Raw genomic sequence first — 27,973 nt, forward strand, 5'->3', positions numbered from 1 at the left:
GGACATTGTGGTGTGAAGGACGAGACACTCTGGAGCTCAGCGGACTGCATTTATTGAGAAATTTGTAACATCTCTTTACCCATTACCATTACTGCTCTTCTCTCACACATAAGCAGTTTTTCCTTAGGCCAAAAAAAATTAACTTTTCTCATCAAGTTTGTAGTTCTTGAAGAATTACTGTGACCAAAAATAATTTTAGAAAGAGTTGCAAAACCAAATATTTTTTCAGAGACTTGGTTCAAGTCCTTGGACCAGCCCAAACAAGGACACGTTTTCTAATGTCCCAGCAAAAAGTGCATAGAAGAACACGAGGAACTGTCCCTTGGGTCAGTCTGTAACTCCAGTCCTCACAAAAGGAAACTCTCAACCACCCAATGAGATGCTGTGAAGGAGCACTTTACTTACTCCTGTGCTACTGAAGGACTCTCCCAAGCAGGTGCTGGAAGTCATCTGCTCTAACAGCAGCCACAAAGGAGATCTGTTGCCATTTCCCATAACCTGGGAAGTGCTGGCCCCTATGAGACCTTGGGCTGCACACTGAAGTCCACTGTGATGTTGATGTAAAGTGGGTTGTGTTCCACAGAGAGCAGTTGATAGGAACAGGAATTCAGCCCGTCTGTCTTCCATGTTCTAGAGACCTGACGGAGGAGCTTCATCCTGAGGACAAAGAGGAGAAAAACCTTCACTGACAAGCACAGGAGAGGAGTTTTGGTCTCTTTCCCAATGGTAGTAAATTTGGAAGCAAAGCTACGGCTTTTTATCTGCTAGAAATACAAAGTTGTTCCTGTTTTCAGCACAATCACATATGGGGAGAAAAATCCTTTGGCTCAATCTCTGAAATCTTGCTATAATCATACCTATGGAAGTGTAATTTTGGAAGTTTCTATGGAACACCACCCAGTCAGTTCTAGGAAGATCTCATGTAGAGGAAACAGCTGACAGCTGTGAACAGTGTTGTCACAGGGGTGTCCCCCAGAGCCTCTGGGTACCACAAGAAGCCTGTTTGGCCTGGAGCAAAGACCTTGTCCCCCAGGTGCCTGGCTCAGCCACAGACCATGACAGTGCAAGGCAGAAACCTGCTCCTGACCCACCTCTCTCGATTCTCCTCGTTACCATGGTCACGGTTGTGGAAGATCATCGTGTACCTGGCCACATCAGCAGGCGGCCTCACCACTTTCATCTTCTGCATCTCAACCCTGCAAGAAGCAATAAAAAGTGTTGTGAGGAACACAACACCTCTAAACCAGCTGTTAATGAAGAAAACCCAACAGTTGGAGACTCCATCTCTTGTAGATGCTGTGGAAGCAAATACAGAGTTGTAAGAGCTAATCTGCATCTCTTCCACAACCCATTTTGCCAGAGAAATGAGGCTCAGAGTTGCATTCCTGGAGAAGAGGTCTGGGGGGGTGACAGATACACCTTTCTTTTGAACAGAAGCAGGTAACTACTTACAATAGAGATGTAGAGCTTTAAGCAGACATTATAAAACAGAGTACATTTATATCAATATTGACTGGACTACTCTGCACTGCCCTGTAGCAAGTTTCCACATGTTCTGCAACAAGTCCATCTTAACCCCTGCAATAAAACCCTTATACTTGATAGTTCTCCAAAAATAAATTAAAAGCTTGTTTTCTTTTTTAGTAGCTGTCAGACAGCTGCAAAACTTTTATTTGTTCACATTAGGCAAATTTCTCTGAGAACAATGCCAGAAGCACTGAGCCCTATGCATGGTTTTAAATGTCTGACATCAGTTGCTTAGTTGGAGTTTCTGACCTTACACATATCTTTGGAGCACAGCTTTGCCCTGACAGCAGAAAAAAACTTTATGACAAGGGAATTAAGGAATAGTCCACCTTTTGCTAGTCACTCATCAGCTGAAAGAAAAATAGGAAACCAAGATTTGAAAAAACTGAGCCCCTTGCAGATTTCCATGACTTTGTAGAACTAAATTATCAAACAACTACAACAAATGATCTGAAGAATCTCTCTGAGATACACACCTTAGGAGGGGGCCCAAAAGAGACTATCACCTCTGTTCCAGAGGCAGATCAGGAGAATGTGAGAGTCCCGAGCACCGAAGGGATGCTGCCATCTGCTGACTTCCCTCGGGAAGGCTCCAAGGATCTCTGCACAACAGCCCACCAGACAGCAAGCTTGCCATTACTTAGCCCTGCAAACTCGGTCACCAGGCCAGCCCAAGGCACAAGCCAAGTCCGGCTGCAGAGCACACACTGGGTCGGGACTTGGTTTCCCCACCAAGACCTCAATAGTGCAAAGTTACAATGTGCCGCACAAAAACATCACTTGTTTCCAACCCCTTGCAAAGATCATAGAGACCCACAGTAAATCCTGCTGTCCTGCTGCTTCTCTGCTGCCCAAGGGAATATCTGAAAGAACTATTACCCATGGGAAGCCAGGGAATAAAATAGCATCAAGCCACTCCCTGAACTATAAAAGTCAGCTCCCAGGAGGTCACAGAGAAGTTGGTGCATCTAGCCAGGAGTAAGAAAGAAAAAACAGTTGTGGTTAAGGGACAGAAACCCATACCTGCAGCAGACCTTTCCAATTTCTTCAGGTAGAGCTGACCAATCTGCTGAACTGACACCGAGAAACACTTTTCATTTGCAAGTTCCTAACTTCTAACATACTTAATCCCCTCTATATTTACATAACATCACCAGAGATATAAATTTTATGTCCCCAAAGTGTTTGCAAATTTAAGCAACTGAAAAGGATAAGAACTTAAAAATGACAGAGTATAATAAACCGAGTTACAAACTGATAGGCTCTGCCAGCAGAGCTTGTAGAGTAGTGGGTTCTTATCTGCTGTTTGCTTGTGGTTTTTTCTCTATTTACTAATAGCAGTGCAGGATTAGAGGTTTATTCCTAGGCAAAGAGCAAAAGTTCAACATAAAAGTTTGGTAGACTTCTTTGTCCCACTAAACCTCTCCAGACAACAGGTTTCTCCTGCATTGACAGGCACATCTGCAAATGAGTTTTCACAAGAGCAAAGGGCATATGCATGTATATGTAGCCTTTCTAAAATTCAAGTTATTTGCTGTCTTCACTATAATCAACACCACACAAATACAAACTAAGCCCTACTCGGATTAAATCCAGTAGTCAATGAATGCAAAACACCCAGTCCCACCAAAACACTCCCACATTCTAGCAAAGCACTGGAACTCCATACATTTGTGCATCTCTGGCAAACCACACTCCAGACTTCAATTATAATCAATTTCCAAGCAAGAATACAAATACTGCATGTCTGAAACAAAACCAAAGCAGACCAACCAAAGAACTTAACCCACACGCAGCCAAAAGTGCCACGAGGAAGAGGATTAGGCATTGGACACACCTAACCCTTGCAAAGAGGAAATGCTCACAGAACTGCATCTTGGACTTCACATCTCCACTGCAATACTGTTCAGTCCTGTTCTGAATGAACGCCCCTGGGGTGTTTTGCTCTTGGAGGCTTAGTGCAAAGTTGGGCCAACTTCTAAAATTTCTTAAAAACTAGTTCCTCATTGTTTACCTGATTCGAAGGTCATCATCTTCTCCACCCCAACCCCAGTAGTTGTTAGAGAATCCATTCACTTTGGAAAACTGATCTCTTGTAAGAGCAGTAACACCTCCAAAATATCCCCGGTACCGTAACCTAGATGTACAAGAAGAGAGAATGAAAAATTAAAAGTCAAATTCTATCAACAATGAAAACATCACCCGGATAACTCCAGGTCTAGACTTGTCTTTCACAGAGTTAAGGGTGCACAGATCCTTAAAAGCTGGTCCTGTTCTCTTTCTCTTTTCACAAAAAGATGATGAGTTGCTTTAGGCCAGAAAAAATTACCTCTCCAACTGAGAGAAGAGAGTCTTATTCAGAAGCTTCTCTCTCTTTACAATTCCAGTGCCAGCCAAGCAGGTGCTTCATTTCAGAGACTCTCAGGTATAGAACAGCAACACAGCTATGCACTAATATAGTGGAAGCTCTGCAATAACAACAGTGAGCCACTGATTATCTTAGAGCTCAATCTGAAAAACTTTCTTTCGGAAAGAAATCAGTTCACAGGCAAGGGCATATGTGCTACTGTGCCATAAAAATTCCAAGATAAGGTACAGTGCAAGTTACTTAGTAACCCAATGCAATGGGTCTCAGCTCTAAAGGAGATTAATTTCTAACTTTTACATTCCTCATCCTGAAAAATGCATCTACTTTCACAAGATGTTTACATATCATGTTTATTTGCCTGCTTAGGCCATTCTGCTAATTGCTTTCTATGATGCTCTCTGTCTTGGCCCTGAAGGGAACATTACAACACAGCCTCTATTATCCTACCCCAGCCCATTCAGAGGTGATGGCACATGGCTACAGATTGCATTTGTACATGTATGTGAATCTAAACAGATGAACAAATTGCCAGGGCTGGAAAGTACACATTATGGCATTAGACATGCTAGACAATGCTTATTATTATTTCTGGCTTACCATCAATGTAATTTAAAAAACACCAAAGGAGAAAATAAATCAACACAAGACCCTCACAACACAACCTCCCTCAAGACTACTTTTCCTGGCTGATTTTTGCTCACAGCATCACAGAGGAATTGTGTACATCACAGAGAAATTGTGAATTTTGTGTACAAAGGGACCCCTGGAGATCCCATAATCCAACCCCTCTGCTCAGAGCAGGGTTTACTAGAGCAACTTGCTGAGGAACATGTTCAGTCAGATTCTGAGCATCTCCAAGGATGGAGACTCGGCAATTTGTATGGGAACCCTGTATCTGGCTCCAGTCTGTCTTTACTCCCTTCCATCAGGTATGTATACACATTTCCAAGATCCCCCTCTGCCTTCTCTCTCAGCCCCAGCACTCTCAGCCTCCCTCACATGTCAGATGCTGCATTCTCTTAATCTCGTTCTCAGGCTCTCCTCTGGACTTGCTCCAGTGTGTCCCAGAACTGGGCACAGTACTCCAGGTATCATCTCCATGATGCTGAGGTAGAAAGAAACAATCACCTCCCCAAAACCTGCTGATAATTCCACCTCAAGATGCCACTGACCTTTGTCACAAGGGCACCCTGCTGGCCCAAGGTCCTTTATGGTAAAGCTGCTTTCCAGACAGTTGGCCCCCAGCAGCTACTGGTGCACGGAGTTACTTCTCTCCAGGTGCAGCACACTGCATTTCCCTTTGTTGAACTTCTCTGTTCAGATTCCTGCAGGCTACATTCTCCAGCCTGACAAAGGCCCTGCCACACAAACCAGCCCTGTGAGATTTCTGTGCTCTGAAAACCTGCTGAGGGTGCAATCTGCTGCATCTTCCAGGTTATGATGAAGACTCTAACTAGTACCAGCCCCACTATAAAGGTCTGCTGTAAACCACTAGTGACTGGCCTCCACCTGGACTTTGCTCTATTGATAAGAACCCTTTGAGCCCAGCAGTTCTGGCAGTTTTAGGCCCTCTCACTGTCCACTTACCAGTCCATACTTCATCACTTGGTCACTGGGGCCATTATGGGAGACAGTGCTGAAAGCCTACCTAAGATAACCATTATCCACTACTGCACCCTCCTCCAAGCTAGGCAAATCAGAGAAGGCTATCAGGTTGGTCAGGCCTGACTTGTGAACAGATTTGTTCTCTCTCCTTTATCACCTCCCCAGAAGAGAGAAGCCACAGTAGAGAAGTTCCATCAAGTTTTAATTACACATTACTACCTTGAGACTTCTGCTATGGATACTCCAGAGGAATGCAGTAAACAAATGGAATGGACAGCAAGGTGGTCCCATAAACAGGAACAGCAGGCAGAGCCCTTCCCAGCCCTGCTTTCAGGACAGTCACCTACAAGGCCACATCCCATTCCAGCAGCCTGACCATTTGGGAACTGCTTCCCAGGCACACACCCATATACACCCCAGTGCTCGCTTATTCACCCCGTAATTCCCCTGCACCACTGCAGAGGTGTCACAGACACATTCTATGAAAATCCTTTCCTTAGGATTTTTTCTCCTGAGAAGCTGAGAGGCCTCAGGAACAAAATGTAAACAATAATTAACTGCTGCTGTGGAATGCAACAGGTGCATCTGTGATTGGTCTCATGCGGTTGTTTCTAATTAATGGCCAATCACAGTCCAGCTGTCTCAGACTGTCTGACAGTCACGAGATTTTATTATCATTCCAGTCTTATTCTAATCCTTGCTAGCCTTCTGATGAAATCCTTTCTTCTATTCTTTTAGTATAGTTTTAATATAATACATATCATAAAATAATAAATCAAGCCTTCTGAAACATGGAGGCAGATCTTTGTCTCTTCCCTCTTCCTGGGACCCCTGTGAACACCACCACACAGAGGAGACACCAAAGGAGCCAGAGCTGGGGTGCACTGGCAGAAGTGGGGCCAGTAGGACAAGGGGAGGATTCTCCTCCCCTGCTCAGCCCTAGAGAGGCCACATCTGGAGAGCTCTGGGCTCCACAGCTCAAGAAAGACAAGGAACTGCTGGAGAGGGTGTAGCAGAAGCCACAAGGATGATGAGGAGCATCTCTCTTATAAGAAGAGGCTACGGGAGCTGGGCCTGCTTAATCTGGAGAAGAGAAGACCGAGAGACGATTTCATCAATGCAAATAAATATCTGCAAAGTGTCAGATGTGCCAAGGGGGTGGTGCCAGACCCTTGAATGGTTTCCACTGACAGGATGGCAAGGCCATAAACTACAACACAGAAAGTTTCACCTCAACATGAGGAAGAACTTCTTTCCATGGAGGGTGGCAGAGCACTAGAACAGGCTGCTTAGGAAGGCTGTGGACTCTCCCTCTCTGGAGACATTCCAAACCCACCTGGGCGAGTTCTTGTGTCACCTGCTCTAGCTGACCCTGCCTTGGCAGAGGGGTTGGACTGGATGATTCCCAGAGGTCTCTTCCAACCCCATCCATTCTGTGATCTGTAACCAGGACAATGCTGCCCACTCAACCCTCCTCAGGCAGCACAGATCTGACAGAGCCCAGGCATAACTTGCTCCCAGCTGACATCACCTGCAAAAATGCATCTCTCTAACAGCCCCCGTAACTACCCTTCCCTGAGGACAAGAGAACATCAGTTCCTTTGGAATTCTTAAAATTGGACTGAAGAACACAAATAATAGGAATGGTCAGGAGGAAAAGATGTTGTGCTGGTCTCAAGGAAAAACCTTAATTAAAATAGAAGAGTTTTCCCAACCTTATCTTCAAAACTTATATATATGTCTTCTGTCTAAAAGAATCCAAAACTGAGCTGTAGTTTATGTAGCTAAAGATAAAGCACTGGATCTCCAAAGGCACATGGCTGCTGAGATTACTGCAGACTGCATCACAATAGAATATACCCCCCTGGAAGAAAAATAATTCCCCCCACCCCAGATCAGGAAATTAATAAAACCCCAAAACCAAAAACCAGACAAAAAAAAAAAAAAAAAAAAAAAAAAAAAACCACTACCCTAAAAAACACCCCAAAACCAACATTAAAAAGTCCCACAAAACACAAACCAACCCACATTTCTGCCCAAGACAATTTGTGTTAATACAGACCATGGATGGGTTCAGTTTTCTCTACCTTATCTGGGCAATGTCTCAGTATGCTCACCTCAGCTGCAGCAAAACACTGAGGTCACCCAACTAGGATTGGTATCAACCTGTGGTATCAGCTCAGTTCAAGTATCATTCTTGAGCTCAGAATCTGAATTCCTTCAGACATGCATTGGAAGCAGAGTGTTATTAACCCCACTTCATGGATGCATAAACACAGGCAGTGACACAGAAGAAGTATTACTTATCAATTCAAGTTGAATTATCAAATTCAAGCCACCAGCATTCCAGTGGAATACTCTGCAAGGCTCTGCAAGTGCTCCAAAAGCCTGTCACAAGCCTAATACGTATGTACTTGTTCCAGTTTTCACTATATGACTGGAACATGAATATTATTCTGTGTCAGTATTGGCACATCCCACCTCATTCTCATATATTTAACAAAGGAAATGCAGAAGCAAAGCAGAGCTTTACTTCAAAGTACTGTGAGATCAGCTTTTGAAAAGCCCACTTCTAATCAATATTTAGAGTGATGTGACATGAATGAATCTTGAAAGAAACAAGTTCAATGAGAACATGTTTGGTCATTAAATTCACCAAGCTCAGGAGCCTTTTCTCTCTGAGGTAGACTGAACTTGACTTTTCACCTTGAACTATTTATATCACATGAGCACCTAGGGGACTCATTTAAAAATCAGAATGATCCTGAGTTATACACTGTTCAGTCAAATAATTAAAGGACAGCCCTATGCCTTGGCAAATTCCCCCACTTGAGCTCTCAGTATCAGACATTACCTCTTCAACAGCAGAAGTGAGCAGCAAGTTCTGTTACAGTAAGATCACACCTTCAAATCACAGGATCAGGAAACTTGCAAATGTGTATCTGGTTTTGCAAGAAGGTCTCTGCACAACCTCGGGCACATTGCTTTCCTCTCAAAATGCCCCTTAATTCAACTCCAGAAACCAAAACAATGACAATCATCATTTGTGCAGGTGACCACAGGGCTGACTGCAGAGGTGTCTGTCCAGTTCTGTACCCCAGAGAGGTGAAGTGTTACCACCAGAAACCTTGTGTCATGAGGAAGGGTAGATACCAGCACACAGCTCCGTCAGAAGAGGAACATTATCAGTAACATGGCATTTCCCTGTTGGTATTCTTTCCATATTCCTGGTTTCCTACCTGTATCCAGTATTGTTCCTGCCAACTACAAGGTGCTTTGGTTGTGTGTCACACATGTAAATGTTAAAGTCATTTTCTGGCACCAGATCCACATCATGGAAAATGAAACAATCCCAGTTTGCTTCCTTTAGGGCCTCTAGGTATCCTACATTCAGCAGTTTGGCTCGATTAAATTTGGTGTTGCCAGCCTGTGGAAAAGAATGGGAAAAAACAACTCTGAAGAAGGTGCCACAGCTTTTGAACCAGAGCTGCTCCTGGGCACTTGTTCTGATTGCATGGTTGCAACCACACCCGTGTGGCTTTTCCAGCACCTCAGGAGCAGTAACTGCACAGGGTGCCCCTTCACACTGGGCACAGCACTGGAGTGGCCAACAGTGCAAAGTGTTTCTCCAGCCTCCATCCCTCACAACCACACCCAGCCAGGGCCAGGAAAGCCTGTGCTGAGCTGGGCACCACAAGTGTGATTGCTCCATGGCTCAACCACCCTTCTGTCCCAGTCCTGGAGCTACCCTCAGGCTCCAGAACAGAAGAGGTACCAGTACAGTCTAGAAACTGGTGTTCCATACAACTGTGTCAGTAAGGCTCATGGAAGTTCTTTTTAAGAAAAGCAAAACCAAACCAAATCCCCATGTTAATCCCATGCTAATTAGTCTCTAGATGTCAGAGCCCTTGCCATGAACTATTAATGCCTGTCCCCTCAGCTTGGAGGACAGCAATGCTGAAAGAGCTCCCTGTATTTCCTCAGCTCACACGTAAGTGGCAGAGTGGGAGTGAAAAGCAGGTCTCTTCATTTTTACCTCCCACCTATAGCCTGATGATGCTGTTGCAGGGGATGTGCTCCTAGCACAGAGCTTCACCTTTTAACTTCTCTTCATCGTTTGCTTTTGCTGTAAGTTACTTAGTATTCACTTTTCAAAACTCTAATTCTTCACTGCTGAGGTGCAAGTATATCCACAGACACCTGGCAATTTTGTAAGCTTATCATGTCAACATTCAGTTTGGAGCAAGACATGTGCTTATCTTGCTATTTTCATTTTTTACCTGGCTGCACACTGTACCAGTCTGCAGAAGGCTTTCTGCTCCTGAGGACAAAGTGGGGATTTACCTCAAGTTCCCACTTGGGAGCCAGAGGGCCAACCCCAGCCCTCCCAGACACAGACAGGACAGTCATTTTCCTGAGCAAGGAACCTGTGTACTTGAAAGAATAATAAAAAAAAGTTTTCAAGAGAAACTGCTTGGAATTCTAGCAAATTTTCTCAAAGGTGCCTGGACAGAAAGAGGGCCAATGGAAAATGAAAAAGAAGCTGGCCTCACCAGGCTGAGAGAAGGTGAGCTGTAGAAAAAAGCTGTTGTATACAAAGCATGTTTTATTGTTCTAAAAAGTAACACTTTGCTCTAAAGTAGAATTTGTTCACTAAAACAACCATCTGCCCCAGAATGAAGATTTATGACTCCATACCTGCAGTCTGAAAAATACAATACAGTGCCCATTCTGAGAAATTACAAGTTGGATAATCAACTGCATCCATCCTCTGGAGGGAAATTTTCCACTAACAAGTTTAGATACAATTTACCCAAAATCAAGATGTCAAATTTCTGAATGGGGGGTTTTTTGGTGTGGTTTTTTTTCCTTAAAAAGTCCCATATATAAAAATACCCATGAGACAGCCTCCTCCTGAGGATGAAAACATAGGTTTTTGAGTGAACAGAACAAACCAGATGTCTGGTAAGGTACATTTGGAGAACATAATTTGTGTGGAGTATCAAACCCAGCTTAGTTCAGGAGAGCCTCTTCCATCTGCTTAAGTGCTGTTCTTATCAGTGCAAGCCACCACAACAGCCAAATGCCAGCTGACATGGCTTTCCAGGAAGGGCAGTTTGCCATGTCAGACCATATACTGAACTAACAGCAAAATTTACTCATCTTTTGTCAAGGACAGAGTTGTCTGCCTTTGTTTCTATGGAAGAATAACACTGACCACAGGACAAACTTATGCTGGGAAAGAAATAACTCACCCTTTAAGGATTACAAACTCACCTTGTTTGGAGTGCAGCACTCATGTATACACACATTTAGAGGAGCACAACTTTAGAGATGTTAAAAGCAGCCCATAGAGAAGAAATCTGGAGTAAGCCCTCCAGTGGCTCACAGAAAAAAAATACAAAAGGCCCAGTTAATCTACCTCCAAAGTAGAGTGTGTATTGTCGTTCCTCAAAAGAGATTTAGAACAACTTCTGACATCACAAATCAAGAGAGAAAATGGATTTGCCCCAGTAGAGTTTTGTTAGACCCACTTTCCAGTCTTTGGGCATGCCTATCTACATGGAAGAGCTATGTGAAAGCTTCAACCTTCCAAGCACAATCTCTGATAGAACAAGTTCAGACTTGACACAGCTGTGCTCATCAGACAAAAATTCCATACTTTTGTATTACTTATTGCTAACAGGACAACAGCAGTTCTCCACTTCACATATTTCAATAAATTAAAAAGATATGCCCATTCTCCCAGTAATTTATTGCTAACCACTGCTTCCTGCTAGAATGAGGCAGTAAATGTATGATTATAGTACATATTAATGCAGAAAAAAAGCCCTCATTTTTCCACTCTAGAGGCCACATGATGACTCTAAACAATGAAAGAACAATTCATTCCAAGTAAAAATATCATGCCACAACTTTTATTGCTCTTCTGCTGAGACATTCAGCTGAGCAGAAGCTAAGAGTGGAAGCTTTCACCTAGAAAGCACTGTCTCATACTGATTAATTGACTCTAGGCTCTTTAATCAGGAGGGAAGAGAAACTGTATTAATTTATGATCACCTTTTTCTTCAACTGTCTCAAATGACTTTTTGGAGCCAAAGCAGAACATGCAAGTAAACAACAGTAAAAGAAAGCAAACATAACAGATGATCAAGAAAAAGACAACATATTACAAAAGAGAAATATATAATGCTTTTAGCACATGCAATTAGAACATAAGCACCTTGATGAAAGACAATGCGGCACGGGTCTGCTTAATTTTAGCCACTGGAACAGCCTTGCTAGAAAAAATGTAAATCAAGAAATTAGTAAATCTTTCAGGAACCAAGTGCTCTTCCATGACAGCTACTTCCCACTGCACTTGCTGGGCAAACAAAGCAGGTACAAGCAGCAGCTGTCATGTTTAGTTTGAGAAAGCAAAAATAAAACCACAGTACACACAACTTACTAAGCACAAGAGCCTGATGGGAGGGAAGGGCTACAGACAAACTGGGGCCTTCTATCCAAATGACTCCAAATGTGAAGACAGACAGGCCAGCCTAGTTACGTGTGTGGATACTGCAAGAGAAGTCACTTGCATTAGCAGTGCAAAAGATGCTTACCCTGCATGCTAACTCAGAAACACCAAGTTACTCAGACTGAGAAATTAACACCAGTTAGAGACACTGCCAATACTCCCCAGCCCTGAGATCCAGGAATGTCACCAGCAGTGGCTGCAGGCAGTGTTGCATCCCTCAGCAAGCAGAATTGTTGGGAGCAGGCTTGGAGGACTGGTGTCAGACAGCAGGGGCAGCAGAAGCCCCTCCTCAGGCTGCAGGGCACAGCCACCACCCTCACCCAAGCAGCTCTGCACAGCTGCCTCACCTGGTGGATGACATAGATGCCATAATCCAGCTGCTGCCTTTGCAGGAAGGGGTGCAGGTGCTGCAGGAGGTACAGCAGATGCTTCTCCCGGTGGCGGTGAGGGATAAGGATGGCCACGTGCTGCAGGGCTGAGCACTCCACAGGGTGGTACCTGCCCTTGGCTACCTGAGGGTTCTCCTTTTGCACCTCTTCCAGTGTAACAGATGGTTTGAAGGAGAGTTTGCTGGCACCTCCTGTAAGAGAAGCACAAGAACCTTTCCTGAGTTGTTTCAGGCTGTGGCTGGCCCAGTCACGTTATGAGGCACTGTGTAACCAGTGTAAGAAATCCAGGTTCAAGCCCCAACTGGCTTCCCTGCCCTTCCAAGAGAAAAGTAGCACTACAAGGATTCTATGCAGGCAGTGGAAGGAGAGGATGTCAAGCATGTTAGTTGCTTAAAGTGACTGTGAAGTAGTGGCAATAAAATAAAAAATATTTTTTAAAAACCCAAGAGAAGATCTAAGCTACTGTAGAAGAATTGGGCAGGAATTCTGCCAGAGCAAAGCAAAGGAGAAGAAATGGAAAGAAACACAGGACTGTGGCTGTAAGAAGTCATCAGTATCTAAAGCACAAAAAAAAGCACAACAGGCTTAAGGCTATAAATTAATAAGATAAAGTACACCGAAGCTTTCTGTAGCCAAATGAAATTTTTATCCCTTCTCTTGCACTGAGCTGTAATCCCAGCTCCTCTGAACTCAGCAAGCCCATGAAAAAGTATGATACAGGCAACTGTGATGGCTGCAGTCATTGCTGCATTTGCTGAATCAAATGTGTCTTGGGGTCAGGGTGTGCAGGGAGACAAAGGTTTATGTACTACATCAGGGAAGAAGGAAGAATCTAGCTTCCCAAACAAATCCCTAATCAGGTTCACAATAAGGAAGAGAAAGAGGATAATGACATGATACTGATAATGAAGAAAATGACACGATAATGATGCAAAGCAGGAGCCTGGTGCTGCTGGCAGTACCAAGCCAAGAAAAAAGTATAATAATAAAAATGCCCAAACCAGGAAAACAATCACCCATTTGAACCTTCATCATAATTAGCACCAACTCCAACAGTGTTATGAAGTCCTTAAATTGTTAATACAGACGCAAAAAAGTATATTTAAATAATAAAATGGCAAAAAACTGAGGAAAGATGAAAACACTTGTGGTTAAGACAAAAATAATTTAATTTTTTAAAAAATTAATTTTTTAAAAAATAAAAAGATGCATGTGTAAGCAAGGGAAAAAGAAAAATTTCTTCATTAATCCCCATTGGCGGGCAGCATTGGCCACATCCAGGGAAGGGCTTCAGCACATACAGCAGCTGTTGGGAGGACAAATGCTGCCACCATGAACATCCCTCCTTCTTCCTTTCCCCAAGCTTTTACTGCTGAGCATGATGAATGGCACAGTCACAGGCTATGGAATACCCCTGCAGTCAGCTGGGATCAGCAGTCTGAGCTGTGTTCACTCCCAGCCTCCTGCCCATCCCACTGGATTTTAGGGGGCCAGGACTGACAGAGACAAAGCCTCAGCAGAGTGCAAACACTGTTCACAGTCAGCAAGTTACTGGTGTGTCACTGGTGTGCTCTGTTTCATCAACAAATGCAGAGCCCAGCACCAGCTGCTCTCCCAGCCAGACCCAGCAAGGGCACTGGGTGCCACAAGACAGTCCCTCACCCAGCAGTGCTTCCTGCAACTGGTTGTATTGGTTTCACAGGAAAGGAATCCAGCTGGAATATGGCTGGGAAGTCAGCAGCATTGCAGTGGATGAAGATGTCAGAGAGGAGAGGAAAACAGCATCACTTACGCAGGTATGGAGACAGAGCTGGGCAGGAATCCTGAAATGACTCCACCATGGGAGCATCTGCAGTGGATTCAATCTTCTCTTCCTTTTGACTGTGCTCCAGGCGAGTTACCTTCCAGAAAAACTCCATCATGCTCTTAGCTTTAGGAATTTCCTGTCTGGTATCCACTAAGTAACTGAATGTGGTCCATAGCACCATCACAAATAAAGTGACAAGCACCAATACTTTGAACTTATAGAAGAGGTTAAAAACATTCCAGCCCAAGGCCATGGCTTCCCCAATCCACAAACAGCTTCTTCTCCTCTGATGATGAAGCAGGTCACTGCATATCCTGCAGGGATGAAACCACAGGTCCCAGTAAGAACATCACAGTAGGGAAGTAAAGCTGGAGGTAGGGAGGGCTGCCACACTTCCTGCAGTTTTGAAATTCATGGAGCCATAGTATTGTTTCCTCTTCAAATGTCACAAAATATGACTTTAACCTGGACCACAAAAAAAAGAAAAAAGGAAGGAGAAAATAAGTTTCTACCACCTCCACTGCTACACCCTCACAGATTCCATGAACATAGGTTATGACAATACACAAAAGGAACAGCGAGTACGATCAACTGGTCAGAAACCAAGACCATGATCTTTGGTCTTAGTTCAGTCATAAACCAGCTGCATGATTTTATGCAAATCACTTTCCTGTTTTGTTCTTCTCTCTCAATCTTTCTTTTTTTTCAGATCAGAAAGTGCAACCACTATCCCATGTTATGTGCGTGTACAGTGTCTGGCAATACACAGGTTTTATTACTTCTGTTCCTACCAAAATTAACAACAGCTGCAAAGCAAGAGATTCTGCTGGCTATGAGTAAAGCCCATCTGAAATGAAAAGCACATGAATCTTTGCAGAAATGAACTGTTTTCTTCTGAAAGACAGTATTATTGATGTTATGTTGCTCTGCACAATGCAGTGTGAAACAACACTGACTGGTATCAGAAATCATTGGTCTTTATCTGCTGCATGTCAGTACCACCTTTTGGATCTTTGTTCAGTATTCCTCCTCTCATACACTTGAAGGAGGAAAGTCTTCCTGCTTTTTAAGAGAAAGGTTCAGTTTTTCAAAGGTGTTATGTCTGTGAGGAGCCAATCCTTTATCCCCCCTCCTGCCCTCTTTCAAGGGCTCCATTTTCATACAGCCTTTCACTGCCATCATACTATAGCTACCACTCTACTTCTTTTGGCTGCTATTATCATTTCATAGCAAAGAAAGAATGAAATTTTAGTGAAAGAGAGCTCTGATATAGAAAACACACAAGAAAACTGCAGCCTCTGAGAAGAACAAGGATTGAGGCTAAGTGAAGCAAAGGCAATGATTAAAGACAATGCGCATGAAACAGGCTAGATCAAAGAGAAGAAACATAAAAACATGGAAAAGGTTATTTTATACCAGCCTCTAAAGTACATGAGACCCTGGAGAGAGATCCACAGGCACAAGGAGTGCAGTAACTCCACATTTCCACTAGTTTAGGCCTGGTGTCTTCTAGAGAATTTTGCTGATCAGTGGGACCCTGACCCAGGACGACCAAGATGAACTCCCAAACTTTTTGGGTTCACTGGGAATTACCAGCTGCTGTCCTTCCTGGCAGGCACTTCATGGAACAGCCAACCTGCTCTCCCCATTCACATGAAACACATAGCAATGCTCCAAGTAAAGGGACTCCAATAAAAGACAAAATGTCCACTCTTCCTCACCAGTTTACACCCTGAAACTGTTGCTCACAGGAAATCAGTGATAAGCTCTATGAATCACCTGAGAGCAGTGTGGACCACATGGGTGATAATAGTCTGTAATTAATAAATCAAAGACCTTAGAATTTCCTTATCTAAACTCTACAAGTTTCTATAGAATTCTTATTATTTAGATTATTCTATAGAATAATCTAAATTGCTGCCTTTCAGCTACTATACAGTATTCATCAGGTGAAGCACTTCCTCCAAAGGGTGTAGTTTCCTCCAAAATAAACCAAAGGTCTCACAAGGAGAGAATTTCCTTCTCCATCACCCAATCCAAGTGCACCCCAGATTAATCATTAATTAATTAAAGGTCAGCATGAAAGTTAAAAAAACTGAACTTTACATGCAGTGAACAACTATCAAAAGGTGATTATTATATTCACAGCTTCCCACTTTCCCAGAAATTGACTACAATCTCTAAAAAGAGTTAAAACAGTTTCTCACCACTGGTACTCAGATTAGTGCAAACAGGCTGTGGTACTCAGATTAGTGCAAATGGGCTGTCCCCCATAAGAAATTATTTTGTTCATAAATAAAGTTAAAAATTAACTAACTATCTGTGGGAAAACACATAAAGAATAAACAGGAGGCAGTCAGTATTAATCAGAAGAAGTGGATTCTGAAATATTTTGTTGGTTTTGTTAAAATATCAGGAAGAACATGCAGGTGTAAAATTGCTAAGGTACTAGGCTGTTAAAATTATGGGCATAAACTATGAACTTACTGCACCAACCTTATTTCTACTCTCCTCCACTCCAAATTCAAATCTCACACATATGAATTTCCTTTGTCAGCTCTGCAAGATTCTAGAAGTAGTTGCTACTAGGAGTTCATGTTACTTGTCTCTGATAAATCTTCACACTATTCTACTGTCAGTGTGAAAAATTTCCCATAATAACTAAACTCACATCTCCACTGGCTTCTATGGCAGCAACAGAATGCTGCTCCTGCTTAAAATATACTTGAGCAGGGCAGCATAGATATGCACACACGATCACAACCATTAGTCACCTTCAGCTCATCACAACTCTCACGCAGAGGGGCAATAATTCATGTTTCAGAAACCTACAGTTTGGTTTTTTTGTGTTATCTACAGAGAATACAGCGCTTATTTCAAAATGCAGACACACAAAGGATTTTGGTATTTGAAATGGAAAAACACAGTTGAGTCAATTGACACACCAATTTACCTTCCATCATTACTTCAGAGTTTAAAAGGTTGTTTGCCTGGCTTTTTTCCCCTGAAACATGAGAATGGCATGTGCGCAGAAAGGCAAACCTGATTCTATCAATAGAGAAGGAAGAACTGTACCCTTATGAATGAAGAAGTGAAGAGTTGTCACTTGTATGACTCCTGCCAGATACTGAGAACTTGGGAACTTAAGAAGACAATGAGAATAAAAGGACAAGCAAGAAGTTAAGCCTCAATAAGAACGTGCCTGTCCGAGAAACAAAAAAAAAAAAAACCTTGGCCATTGCACCTCTGGAGGGTGTTGTGTTACCATTTCACACTAAGGACTTTTCAGTTAAAAAGGTCATTTTTCACCAGCAAGCCTAAAGTACCTTGGTTGCCAAGTCAGGCAGCTAACCCAGAGTCAAAAAGACCAGAGCTCGGACCTCGTTAAAGAAAAAGTTAGGCTCAGGGCCTGCTGCTAAAAAGCCATACTTGGAGAAGTAGTAAAAAGGCAGAGTTATAATACATAACATGAAATCGTTATTAATGGAATAGTCTTAATCAAATACTGATTAGAATAGTAATGCAAAACCTACTCCAGCCTTAATAGTCTTGACAGTAACAACTCAGTAACAACTAAGGCAGAAGGAATATCCAGTAGCTAAGTCCTTCCCACATCCTGAACAACCAAGTCCCCCATCCCACTGATCAACTTCCCATCTTTCTTTTGTTCCCTATATAGTTAATAAAGCACATCTTTTCATCTTTGATATCCCTGGATTATGGCTGATACATTGGTTAGGGGTGGTGGTGAGAAAAGGCCACCTAGTCATACATTATACCATGTGCAAGCAAAAATTCAATACTGAACAAATCTTGCTAGAAACAATAGTATCTCAGAAGCTGGAAACATGGTTCTTTTTTCTCCTGCACTCCATAATTCAGGGTGACCAACCCTTAAACGTGGGTGGGAGAACACTTGTGGTGCAGCTAAACTCTTCTCATAGCTCTGAAACCTGACTCTAGCTGTGTGTGACCTTCATAAAACAGACCAAAGAAACTTTCATAGGAAACAAAGTGCAACTTTCTTGTAAAAAAAAATCTCAGTGAAGCATAACCAAAGCTAGTTTAGAAAGTTACAGCTGGCTAGAAGGGAATGGCCCTTCAGACCACAAGGTCAAAACCACCACAGTACCCATTTCAAAATGTATAAAAAGCCACATTTATGCAAATGTGGCATAAGTCAGAATTCTAAAATTGATGGAAAAGGTGAAAGGTCTCCATCTACATGCAGCTATACTTGTATCTAGACAGATGCTGTAACACAATTCCAAATAGCTCCCTAATCATGTTGAGGCACAAAAATAGTGAGTGTTCTGCCTTCCCCAAACCACATCTGTACCAACAACTGTCTCTGTGCTCTGCAGCTTGTCTGACAAGCCAAGTTCTATAGGCTGCAATGTGTTTTGAATCACACTCCAAACCCTGCTTCCTTGTTGGAAGGTTCCTGGCACTGCTCATAAGATATTTATCTGCAGGAACCCATGCAGGACACGGAGCTGTATGACTCCTCCAGGAACAGGGGCGTTCAGTTCTCATCTTTGAGCGTGATGGCACAAACACAAAGCCCTAACTTGCCCTTTTCCATCCAGGTAGTACAAAACAGTAAGCAAGGTTCCAGCATGGACAAGACTTCTGAAGCAAACTAGGATGACCAGAGCCCATCCATATTCACCCAGGGTTTTCCCAGCAGAAACACACATGCATTGGAGTATGACACACTGTGTAAGCACAGAATGAGCAAGCAACACATGTACAAGCTGGTTCCCCATGTAAGGGCTGCAGGGTCAGCCTGTGCATTTGCCTCCTGATTGGAGGCAGTAGCACTACCAAGCTCAGAAGTGCCCAGGAGTACTGGACTAAAGGCTGTTCTTTTTCACCAATGCAGAATTCCTAGACAAAGTCAGTATCAGCCAGAAGACTGAGAACTGATAGCCTTGATCTAGATATATGTGAAGGAAAATAACCTTATGAACAAAATTTGGTAAGTAACTGGAGTTGATAAAAACTCATTATGTTCCAAACCGTGATTTTTCCCTGATACATTTTTAGATTAAAACTGTCATTGTGATGATTATGCTAAAGCCTAGAGTACTTATCCAAAAAAAGTTATGCTTAACAGTATAAACAATCAGTGAGAACATGATGCCTAAATTTTACTTTTCATATGTTCACATTTAAAACTATTTACCCTATAGGAGTGAAATATATTTTCATCTGACAAAAGGAAAATTAATTTTTAATTTACACAAACCAACTTTGATTACCTGTTTCACATGGTCGAGTAAGGACAGATTTCCCACAGAGGATTTTCTAGAAGCCCCTGCAAGCTCCTCAAGCTCATGCACAAATTCCAAAGGCAGCAGAACAGGTTCAGCAGCAATGAGCATTCACTTCAACCTAACTCTAAAAACTGTAATAAGTTCAAGCAGGAAATGAAGCATGAAAGAGTTCCCTGGGACTGCATTTAATCAGCTCTGCACTAAACAGACAATTATTTGTTATTTTATCTAGGCCAGAATCAAAAGCAGCAATGGGTTAGCTCCGGGTACATCAGGAAGTGTAGCAGTCTTCTTCACGATATCCACCAAGAAGGAATTAAAATTCCTGACAACTGGCAAGGTAGAAAGATCACTGTACAGCATCAGCTTTTCTATGCAGGATAGTTCAAGTGTTCAAGTTTTACAAGAGTCTATACCGGCTCCTTTCACAGGCATTTCCTTCTTTTCAACAGATTAGTTTCTTATTAGGGCAGTTAAACCAATAGCTTTTAACACCTCTTTTACGCAACACTTTCATAATCCTATTACCTCTTCCTATTTAAAAGCCACCAACTGCACTGAGAAATGATGCTACTTCAAAAGAAAAACAAACAATAAAAAATATAAATCAAATCCTCAAACAAATTCTCTTTCCACGTCTCAGAATTTCAAGCCAAATAAAGAAAACACATTAAACCACTCACTGCTGCTGCCACATCGCTCCTTTCTGTCGAACACTCACTCCAAAAACTACGGAGAGCACTTCACAAGCATCAGATACTTTTTATCCAGGAAATCCCACACCATAAAGACACCTCTGTTACCTCTCACAGGCTGCAGGAAAGAATCAGCTCAATATCACAGGATGGGAAAAAAAAATTTAAAAGGAAAAAGAAAAAAAAAAAAAAAGGAGCCAACACATCCCACTTTTCCTCAGGCCAAAGAGGCTCCGCGATGCTGTCCCACATGCTCCTCCCTCAGCTCATGAACGAGCAGGGACGGCAGCCAGCCTCCCTCCTTTCCTCTTGGCACAGCAGAACCAGCACACTGGCACTCAGGCATACCGGGACAGAAGCAATACTGCTCAGAAATAATTCCCACAACAAACCCTCCCATTGGAAACAAAGGCTCAAGCCTTTGCTCCTAAAAGCAAACCACAATCTACCAGGGCCCTTTTGGCATCTTTTCCATTTGGAGATTTCAGACACTAAGAGATGTCATTCTTCTTACACACATCAAGCTGCCCATTCTCTTGTCCATATCTGAGGAGAAGTCCCAGTGCTCCCACTACACTCCTCTCTGTTATCAACTAAACAGACCCATTGATGGCAGTCCCTACTCTACTTTATGCAAGCATCTACTTTATGCAAACAGCCTGGCTCACTGACCTTTTTCATGGAAAGCAACTTCCTATTACTAGGTTGTCCTTCCCTGTTGCTTTTTCCACCACTCTGACCCGTAAAACTCCTCCAGCAACCCCAGAGAATCAGCTGGATCAGAACAGAGGTGTCACTTTGTCATCTCACCCATCTGGGGCTCCCTCAGACTACCAGGGATGCAGCACTGCAACGACCTGAGTAGACACAGGGTACATGGGTAAGGTGGATTGCAGAGAAGGATGGGAGAGAAAGTGTAGGTACAGCCTCATGACAAGTGTTAGATTTCTTGCAACTCAAACCTGTTTGAACTCTTTGGGCAACACATGCATTCCAAGCAGGAAGGTATTTCAAGGCTTCCCCAGTCAGTGGCACCTCCTCTGTGCCACAAAGGTCTTCTCTATTTTCAGGACTGCACAAGAATTTCAGGGGAAAGCTTCCTCATTTCAGACTCTCAGTAGTGCAGAAAGAACCTTTAGCACTAGCGCATGTTTAAACTGATCAATCACAAAGCCAAACCAGTCTGCGTCTCAAATGTCACCATCTCATCTTTCTCTCTGGTCCAGTCCCCAAACTAGAATTTCTCTGCACCAGCACAAGCTCTCATGAAAACACAGAGCTAGCTGGATTAGGAAGCAAGCAGAATTTCTAGCAACCTTCTGTAATCCTTTGTCTACACTTCCCACTGAAAAATGTCAGAAAAACTGATATGACAACCAGCAGAAAAACAGTAGTTCAGCTTTCAGTTGACTGGGAATGGTTATTTTAGGAGAATGATAACAGATATTTCCAGGCAACGACAGGTAACATTCTACAAACTGCCTGGAACCAGGCAATTTTAAAGAGGTATGAGTCAAAAAGAAACAGACCAAGTTGCTCTTGTGGGGCCTGATTACAGTAACAGCCACTGCCAGCTAAATACTCCAGTTATGTCAAGAAAACAAAGAGATACACAGATGTGCTGACTCCACACCCTTTATTCCTTGATAACTGCTTGATACTCAATATAAAGAACAAAGGTATTGGCAGCTCCAGCTCCCTGAATTACAAACCAAAAAAAAAAAAAAGATAAAAGAATACTTAACACACCAGGAAATAGCTGCTGTGGTTTAACCCCAGCTGGCAACTCAACACCACACAGCCACTCCCTCAACTCTGCACCAACAGTGGGAGCAGGGAGAGAATCAGAAAAGTAGAAGTGAGAAAACTCACAGGCTGAGATAAAAACTGTTTAATAGGACATAAAAGGAAGAAAATAATAATTAGAATAACTGTGGCAATAATGAGAATTAGAATATACAACAGACATGATGCAGTTGCTCACCAATGCCCAGCCAGACCCTGAGCAGCTGTCCCTGGCCAGCCACCCCTCAGGTGATACACTGAGCATGATGTCCTTTGGTATGGAATATTCCTTTGGCCATTTTGGCTCAGCTGTGCCCTCACAAATTCTTGTGCCACTCCAGCATTTTCACTGGCAGAACATGGGAAACTAAGAAGTCCATGACTTGGGGAAAACACGCCTCAGCAACAACCAAAACATTCCTGTGTTATCAACTTAATTCTCATACTAAACAAAAAACACACCCCTGTACCAGCTTCTAGGAAGAAAATTAACTCTATCCCTGCTGAAACCAGGGGAATAGCCTGGATATTTTAGCTTACACAACTTACTGTCTCCAGGGGTGTGGACATCACCAAAGAAGCGATGGCAATGATGTAAATGAGGAAAGGTTTGGCAGATAAATACAATAAATCCAGTACATAAAAAGAGAACCTCATAGCAAAAGAGCACTGAGAAAGAACTTTCCATACATTTTTAACTCTGACATGTAGGACAGATAAGAAAATAGAAGTGTCTCATTATCTTCCATATCCCTAACAGGGAGACCATTGTTCTTCCACTCACAACATTACCTGAACAAGGAGTGCTATTCCCATGTTCCAGCCTGCTCTGGTTTATGATCAATAAGCTGAGCAACTGTCTCCACTGGGAATGCATCAGACAAATGCAGCAGTCCCTAAGCACTGGTATATGTGAAGTCCATTGTCCTTTGAACGTGTGTTCCTGATTTTCTGCCTGCTAGACTCTCATTTTACCACTCTGGAACAGAAGAGGGGGAGGTAACGACTCAGAGGTCACTTACAACTGACAAGGCAGACTCAACCTGGGGAAAATTAATTTGTTGTCAATTAAAAATTGAGTAGGATGGTGAGAGGCAAAAAGTACACTTCCCCTCCACTTCCTTCTTCCCAGGCTCAACTTCAATCATTCATTCCCACCTTATCCACTCCCCAACCCACAACAGTGCAGGGGGACAAGGAATGCAGGTCACAGAATTATAGAATCATCTAGGTTGGAAAAAACCTCCATGATCATTGAGTTCACCTGCTAACCCAGCATTGCCAAGCCCACCACTAAACCATGTCCCTAAGCACCACATCTACATGACTTGGGAATACTTCCAGAAACAGTGACTCAATCACTTCAAAAGGCAGCTTGCTCCAGGGCTTGACAATCCTTTCCATAAAGAAATGTTTCCCAATATCCAATCTGAGCCTCCCCTGGTGCAGCTTGAGGCTATTTCCTCTTGTCCTGTTGATTGCTACTTGGGAGAAGAGACCGACCCTTTCAGGTAATTCTAAAGAGAGGTCAGGTCTCTCCTGAGTTTTCTTTTCTCCTGGCTAAACAACCCCAGCTCCCTCAGCTGCTCCTCACAGGACTTTTGCTCCAGGCCCTTCACCACTTCTGCTGCCCTTGTCCAGACTTGTTTCAGCACCTCAATGTCCTTCCTGTAGTGAGGGGCCGAGAAATGGACACAGGACTCAAGGTGTGGCCTCACCAGTGCTGAGTACAGGGGGACAATCACTACTTTAATCCTGCTGGACACACTGTTGCTGATCCAGGCCAGGATGCCCCAGGCTACAGCTCCTTTCAAGGCATCTCCTGCTACAACATGAGACTGACAACTGCACCCTCAGGTGAGAGAGTTCTCCCCAGCCACAGCAAACGAGTGGGTGCTACTCCAATCCTGCAGCACAGTTTTCACTTTCCTGAGGCACAGTGAACCCTGGTGCTAGGCTAGGAAATGCAATCTAGCGTCTCCAGGCCAAGAATCACATTTATGAATGGCCCCTCTTGTTAGACAAGTACAGCTGAGGCACTGAGCTCACTGTAAGACACGGCACTGTCAGCCCAAGCCCAGCCAAAGCGACGGAGTGAAGGATGCAGCAGAGAGTTCTGGCACAGCCCATCGCTCCCTAATGCTTACCACTGAAACATTTAAGGAATACTGCACTTTTTAAAAACACCTTCCCGTCCAAAATGAGTGGACTATCCTGAAAAAACACGTGATCACACAGATCTCTGTGAACACAGGAACCTCATGTGTAATGGAATGCTCAGGTCACCACTCAAGTCAGCAATACTCTATCTTTTTCTGGCAGCTGTGGCCTTGCTGGAGTGGCATCAGTCAGTATAAATGACAGATGTCAGAGGCCTTTACAAAAACACTTCAACACATTCCTGGTTAAATTTCTCACTCAATTCCCTCCTGCAGAGTAAAATAACATCTGAGAAAACCATTATATTACAATATCAAATATTCTTATTTCAGCTTCACAATACATGTTTTTAAATGAAAGTGTCAACCACAGATAGCTACAGCAATACAGAAGTAGTGTAGGCCCGTGGCTACTTAATACATTTATAATTTTCAGTCTATGTGTATCTATGAACAAAGTTGTAAAAAAAAAAACAAACAGACAATTAATAGAGTTGAACATGTATTATGAAAGCATAACTAAAAATTATATTTTTCTTATGAAGAACATTTTTTATTTCTCATGAAAGTGCTTCAGCATGAGAACTGTATCAAAGACATTCCAGGTAAAGCTTCCTTAGGCATGAACAGATTTACTTTTTTGTTATTTTTGCAGTCTTATCTGAATAAGGATTATCAATTCTCAGGGCCTACTGCAAAAACATCCATCAAAAAGCTGTACAGACAGCATGACTTTGTTAAGCTATTAAGTGTACAGGACTTCTTCCATGTTAAAACACAATTTACACCTATGCCAGTTTTCAACCAATCTGCTGATGGATTTTTATGCAGTAGAAAAGTTTCAAACATACAATTTAAGAGCTCTAACTCAAACCCCTTGGAAGTGATATGGCCTAGAACAACATTTTGGAGCTCAAAACTAGCACAACATTGCAACAAGAAATTTTAACCAAATGCTTGCAGAAGTAATTTGAAAAATATACTCCTGAGAGTCAGGATATTGTTAAACCTTTTGGACCTACTGTGCAGGTCTTACCCCTTCCCCTCTCACTGATGAACAAAATCAGATGCAAGAGTTCAGAAATCAACTACAGGACTGAAGACTGAGGGGAAGCACAAGATTAGTGCTGATGATGCCCCATCAACATCAGAGCCAAACACATTGCTATTACTTGTAAGTGCACACATTTATAATCACCACTGTATCTGTTTAAAGGGATTATCTAAATTATAATGCATGATAGCTTTATCCCACAATTCCCTGCCTGATAAATAAATATTTACTCAGCTGTTGCTCTCAGGACACCAAGATGACACAGTTGTAGCTGTAAGGCATGTTACTTGTAGGCGTGCCAAAGCACTTCAAACAGAAGACAAAATACTTATAAAACACCCTAAATATGTTGAACCCATAAAGAACAAAGTGAAGGAAGCACTCTCCCATCATTTTACAATATTTGCAAAGTCCCATTTGTATGCAGGGCAAAGCCTCCAGTCTCTGATGCAAAAAAAAAAACAGCTATCCCAGCAGCAGACCTGCCAGGTGACTTTTGAACTACGTATTTGCAAAAAAGAAAAGAGTTTTTAACCAAATTCTTGTGTCATTCACCTAGGCTACAGAATCTCAAGGCACACCTCCTTCAAACTAACAAAAACCAAGTTCACCAAACTCATAAAGCTAACTTAGACTTAAGATCATATCACAGAAAGCCAGCAATCAAACACCCTCCAATTTCTATTTTTCTCCTACATATTATTTAAAAGAGAAGGACATGCCAGCTCAAACCAAAGAGAAAAACAAAAACTCAAGCTTTCCAAAGTTGAAGTAGCAAATGTCTTATTTCTAACTGAAACATATTTGTGAAAGTGAAACAAAGCTTTTACAAAAATGACAAGGAAATACCCACATAAATCAAAGCAAGATCAATCATACCTAAAGGAAGTGTTTATCAAGAAAATTCAGTCACAGATACATTATCTTGGATGAAAGGTGATACTTCACACTGTTAAAGAAAGGTTCATGAAACATTATCCAAGTTGAGCAGTGAGAGAGAATAATACAAAACCCCACAGTTGCACTTCTACATAGTCTAAATTTAATCAGTGTTTGTAATTAACAACAGCAGACCTACAGAATCATCACTGAGTTGGCAAATAAAAAAATTATTTAGAGAAAGCATCTCACATAGCTACCAACTTTACTGAAAAAACTGTAAATATTTGAGGACTGCAAATTGACCACAAAGTTTATTTGTCCGGGTTCTTTTAATAGTAGCTATCTGAAAGACATCAAACTTTCACCTTCCTTTTCTCTAAACCTCTCTGTTGAAAACTGTCTTTTAGGCTGCCTCAGCTGTCTCTTGGGAACTTCCACAGCTGTTAAATGAAGGGGTAGAAAAAATGTTAAATCCACGAGAGATATTCATTGTTAATTCTTTGAGACCAGCAAGCGTTAGTAACAACTGAATACACACTTTCTCCTTTTTGACTGTTACTACCAAAATGCTGTGAAAGTCTAAAGCCTGCAAAGTTTCAGATCTTATCAGAGCTCTACTTTAAAAGCATTTATATTATGATTCAGAGCTAAAACCTGATTGAATACTCATGCTAGTAGCCCCCACTTCTGCTCCCCCTCAACACCTGCAAACACATTTCACAGAATCACAGAATTAGCTATGTTGGAAAAGACGTTTGAGATCATCAAGTCCAATCTATGACCTAACACCACCTTATCAACTAAATCATGGCACTAAGTGCCACAACCAGTCTGTTTCTAAACATCTCCAGGGACAGTGACTCCACCACCTCCCTGGCAGCTCATTCCAATGCCCAATCACTCTTTCTGTGAAGGATTTCTTCATAATGTCTAACCTAAACTTCCCCTGGCACAGCTTAAGACTGTGTCTTCTTGTCCTGTCACTGGTTTCCTGGGGGAAGAGACCAACCCCCACCTGGCTACAACCTCCTTTCAGGTAGTTGCTTCCATCATCACCTGGAGTATTTTTGTCAAATGACAGTTTCTGTGAACTTGTCCAAGTCTCCTTTCAAGCCCACTGATCACTATTCTGGCTCTTCCAAATTAACATCAGGAGAAGAAAGTGGAATCATTTATGTCCTGGCAATGAGAAAATGTTTAGTGAAGAGCATCACTTGCCTGTTCTCCGGTCTCCACGTGTGAAATGGAGAAAATAACATTTATTTTAACACAAAACCATCCAAATCTGTACTTAAATGCAAAAACCAGTGCACTGCAGACGTCCTCCTAACTTACAATCCCCGAGCCCGAGTACAGTAACTACTTCCACCGAGAACGTAATTTTTAAATATATAACTACGGCCAATTATTTCAGTGAAGCTATGCTATGATGAACATTATGTCCCGGTAGACTTACTTGCACGATCACCGCCTCAAGTCCCGCCTGTGATGCTCCATGAGGGGCTCCCCCCACACACACACGGACTCCCTGGAAGTCCCGAGCTGCACAAGACGACCCAGTTTCGGCCATGGACCAGATGCTCCAAGTCCGAGGAGGTGCAATGAAACCAACACCCTTCGCCTTTCGCTAACGATCCCAACCCGAAGCGCCGGCCGGGCACTCGTTATCCCCAGCGCTATTTCCACACCCGCCCCCGCGGTTCTGCCGCTCGCTCTCAGGACGGGCAGCCCCTCACCGCGCTCCCCTGCTCCCCAGGCGGAGCTCGTACTTACGGGGCCCGCGCCTCCCACTGCCCTCAGGGCCACAGGGGCACGGACAGGCTCCCGGCGTGGTTCCCGGTGCCGCAGGGACAGGGACAGGGACAGGACACGCTCCCGGTGCCACGGCCGCGCTCCCGCCGCGGCC

The 27,973-nt window shown here is 42.9% G+C and overlaps 1 protein-coding gene across 4 annotated transcripts; it reads right to left on the minus strand.

The window, feature by feature from the left end:
* Positions 1-36: 36 nt before the first annotated feature.
* B4GALT4 (beta-1,4-galactosyltransferase 4) lies at positions 37-27,973 on the minus strand. 4 transcript variants are annotated; one of them, XM_063148367.1, is made up of 7 exons: positions 27,841-27,973; positions 14,199-14,678; positions 12,365-12,597; positions 8,740-8,927; positions 3,542-3,664; positions 1,092-1,196; positions 37-657 (listed from the first exon to the last, which is right to left on the minus strand). In XM_063148367.1, exons 2-7 carry the CDS (start codon positions 14,464-14,466, stop codon positions 516-518), a joined length of 1,059 nt encoding a protein of 352 aa, XP_063004437.1. In that variant the 5' UTR covers positions 14,467-14,678; positions 27,841-27,973; the 3' UTR covers positions 37-515. The 4 variants fall into 4 exon arrangements, with proteins under 4 accessions (XP_063004437.1, XP_063004438.1, XP_063004439.1 ...); XM_063148368.1 differs by lacking the exon at positions 27,841-27,973 and adding an exon at positions 27,524-27,805; XM_063148369.1 differs by lacking the exon at positions 27,841-27,973 and adding an exon at positions 26,065-26,088.

Source organism: Melospiza melodia, chromosome 2, assembly GCF_035770615.1.
Source record: "Melospiza melodia melodia isolate bMelMel2 chromosome 2, bMelMel2.pri, whole genome shotgun sequence".
Classification (NCBI taxonomy): domain Eukaryota; kingdom Metazoa; phylum Chordata; class Aves; order Passeriformes; family Passerellidae; genus Melospiza; species Melospiza melodia.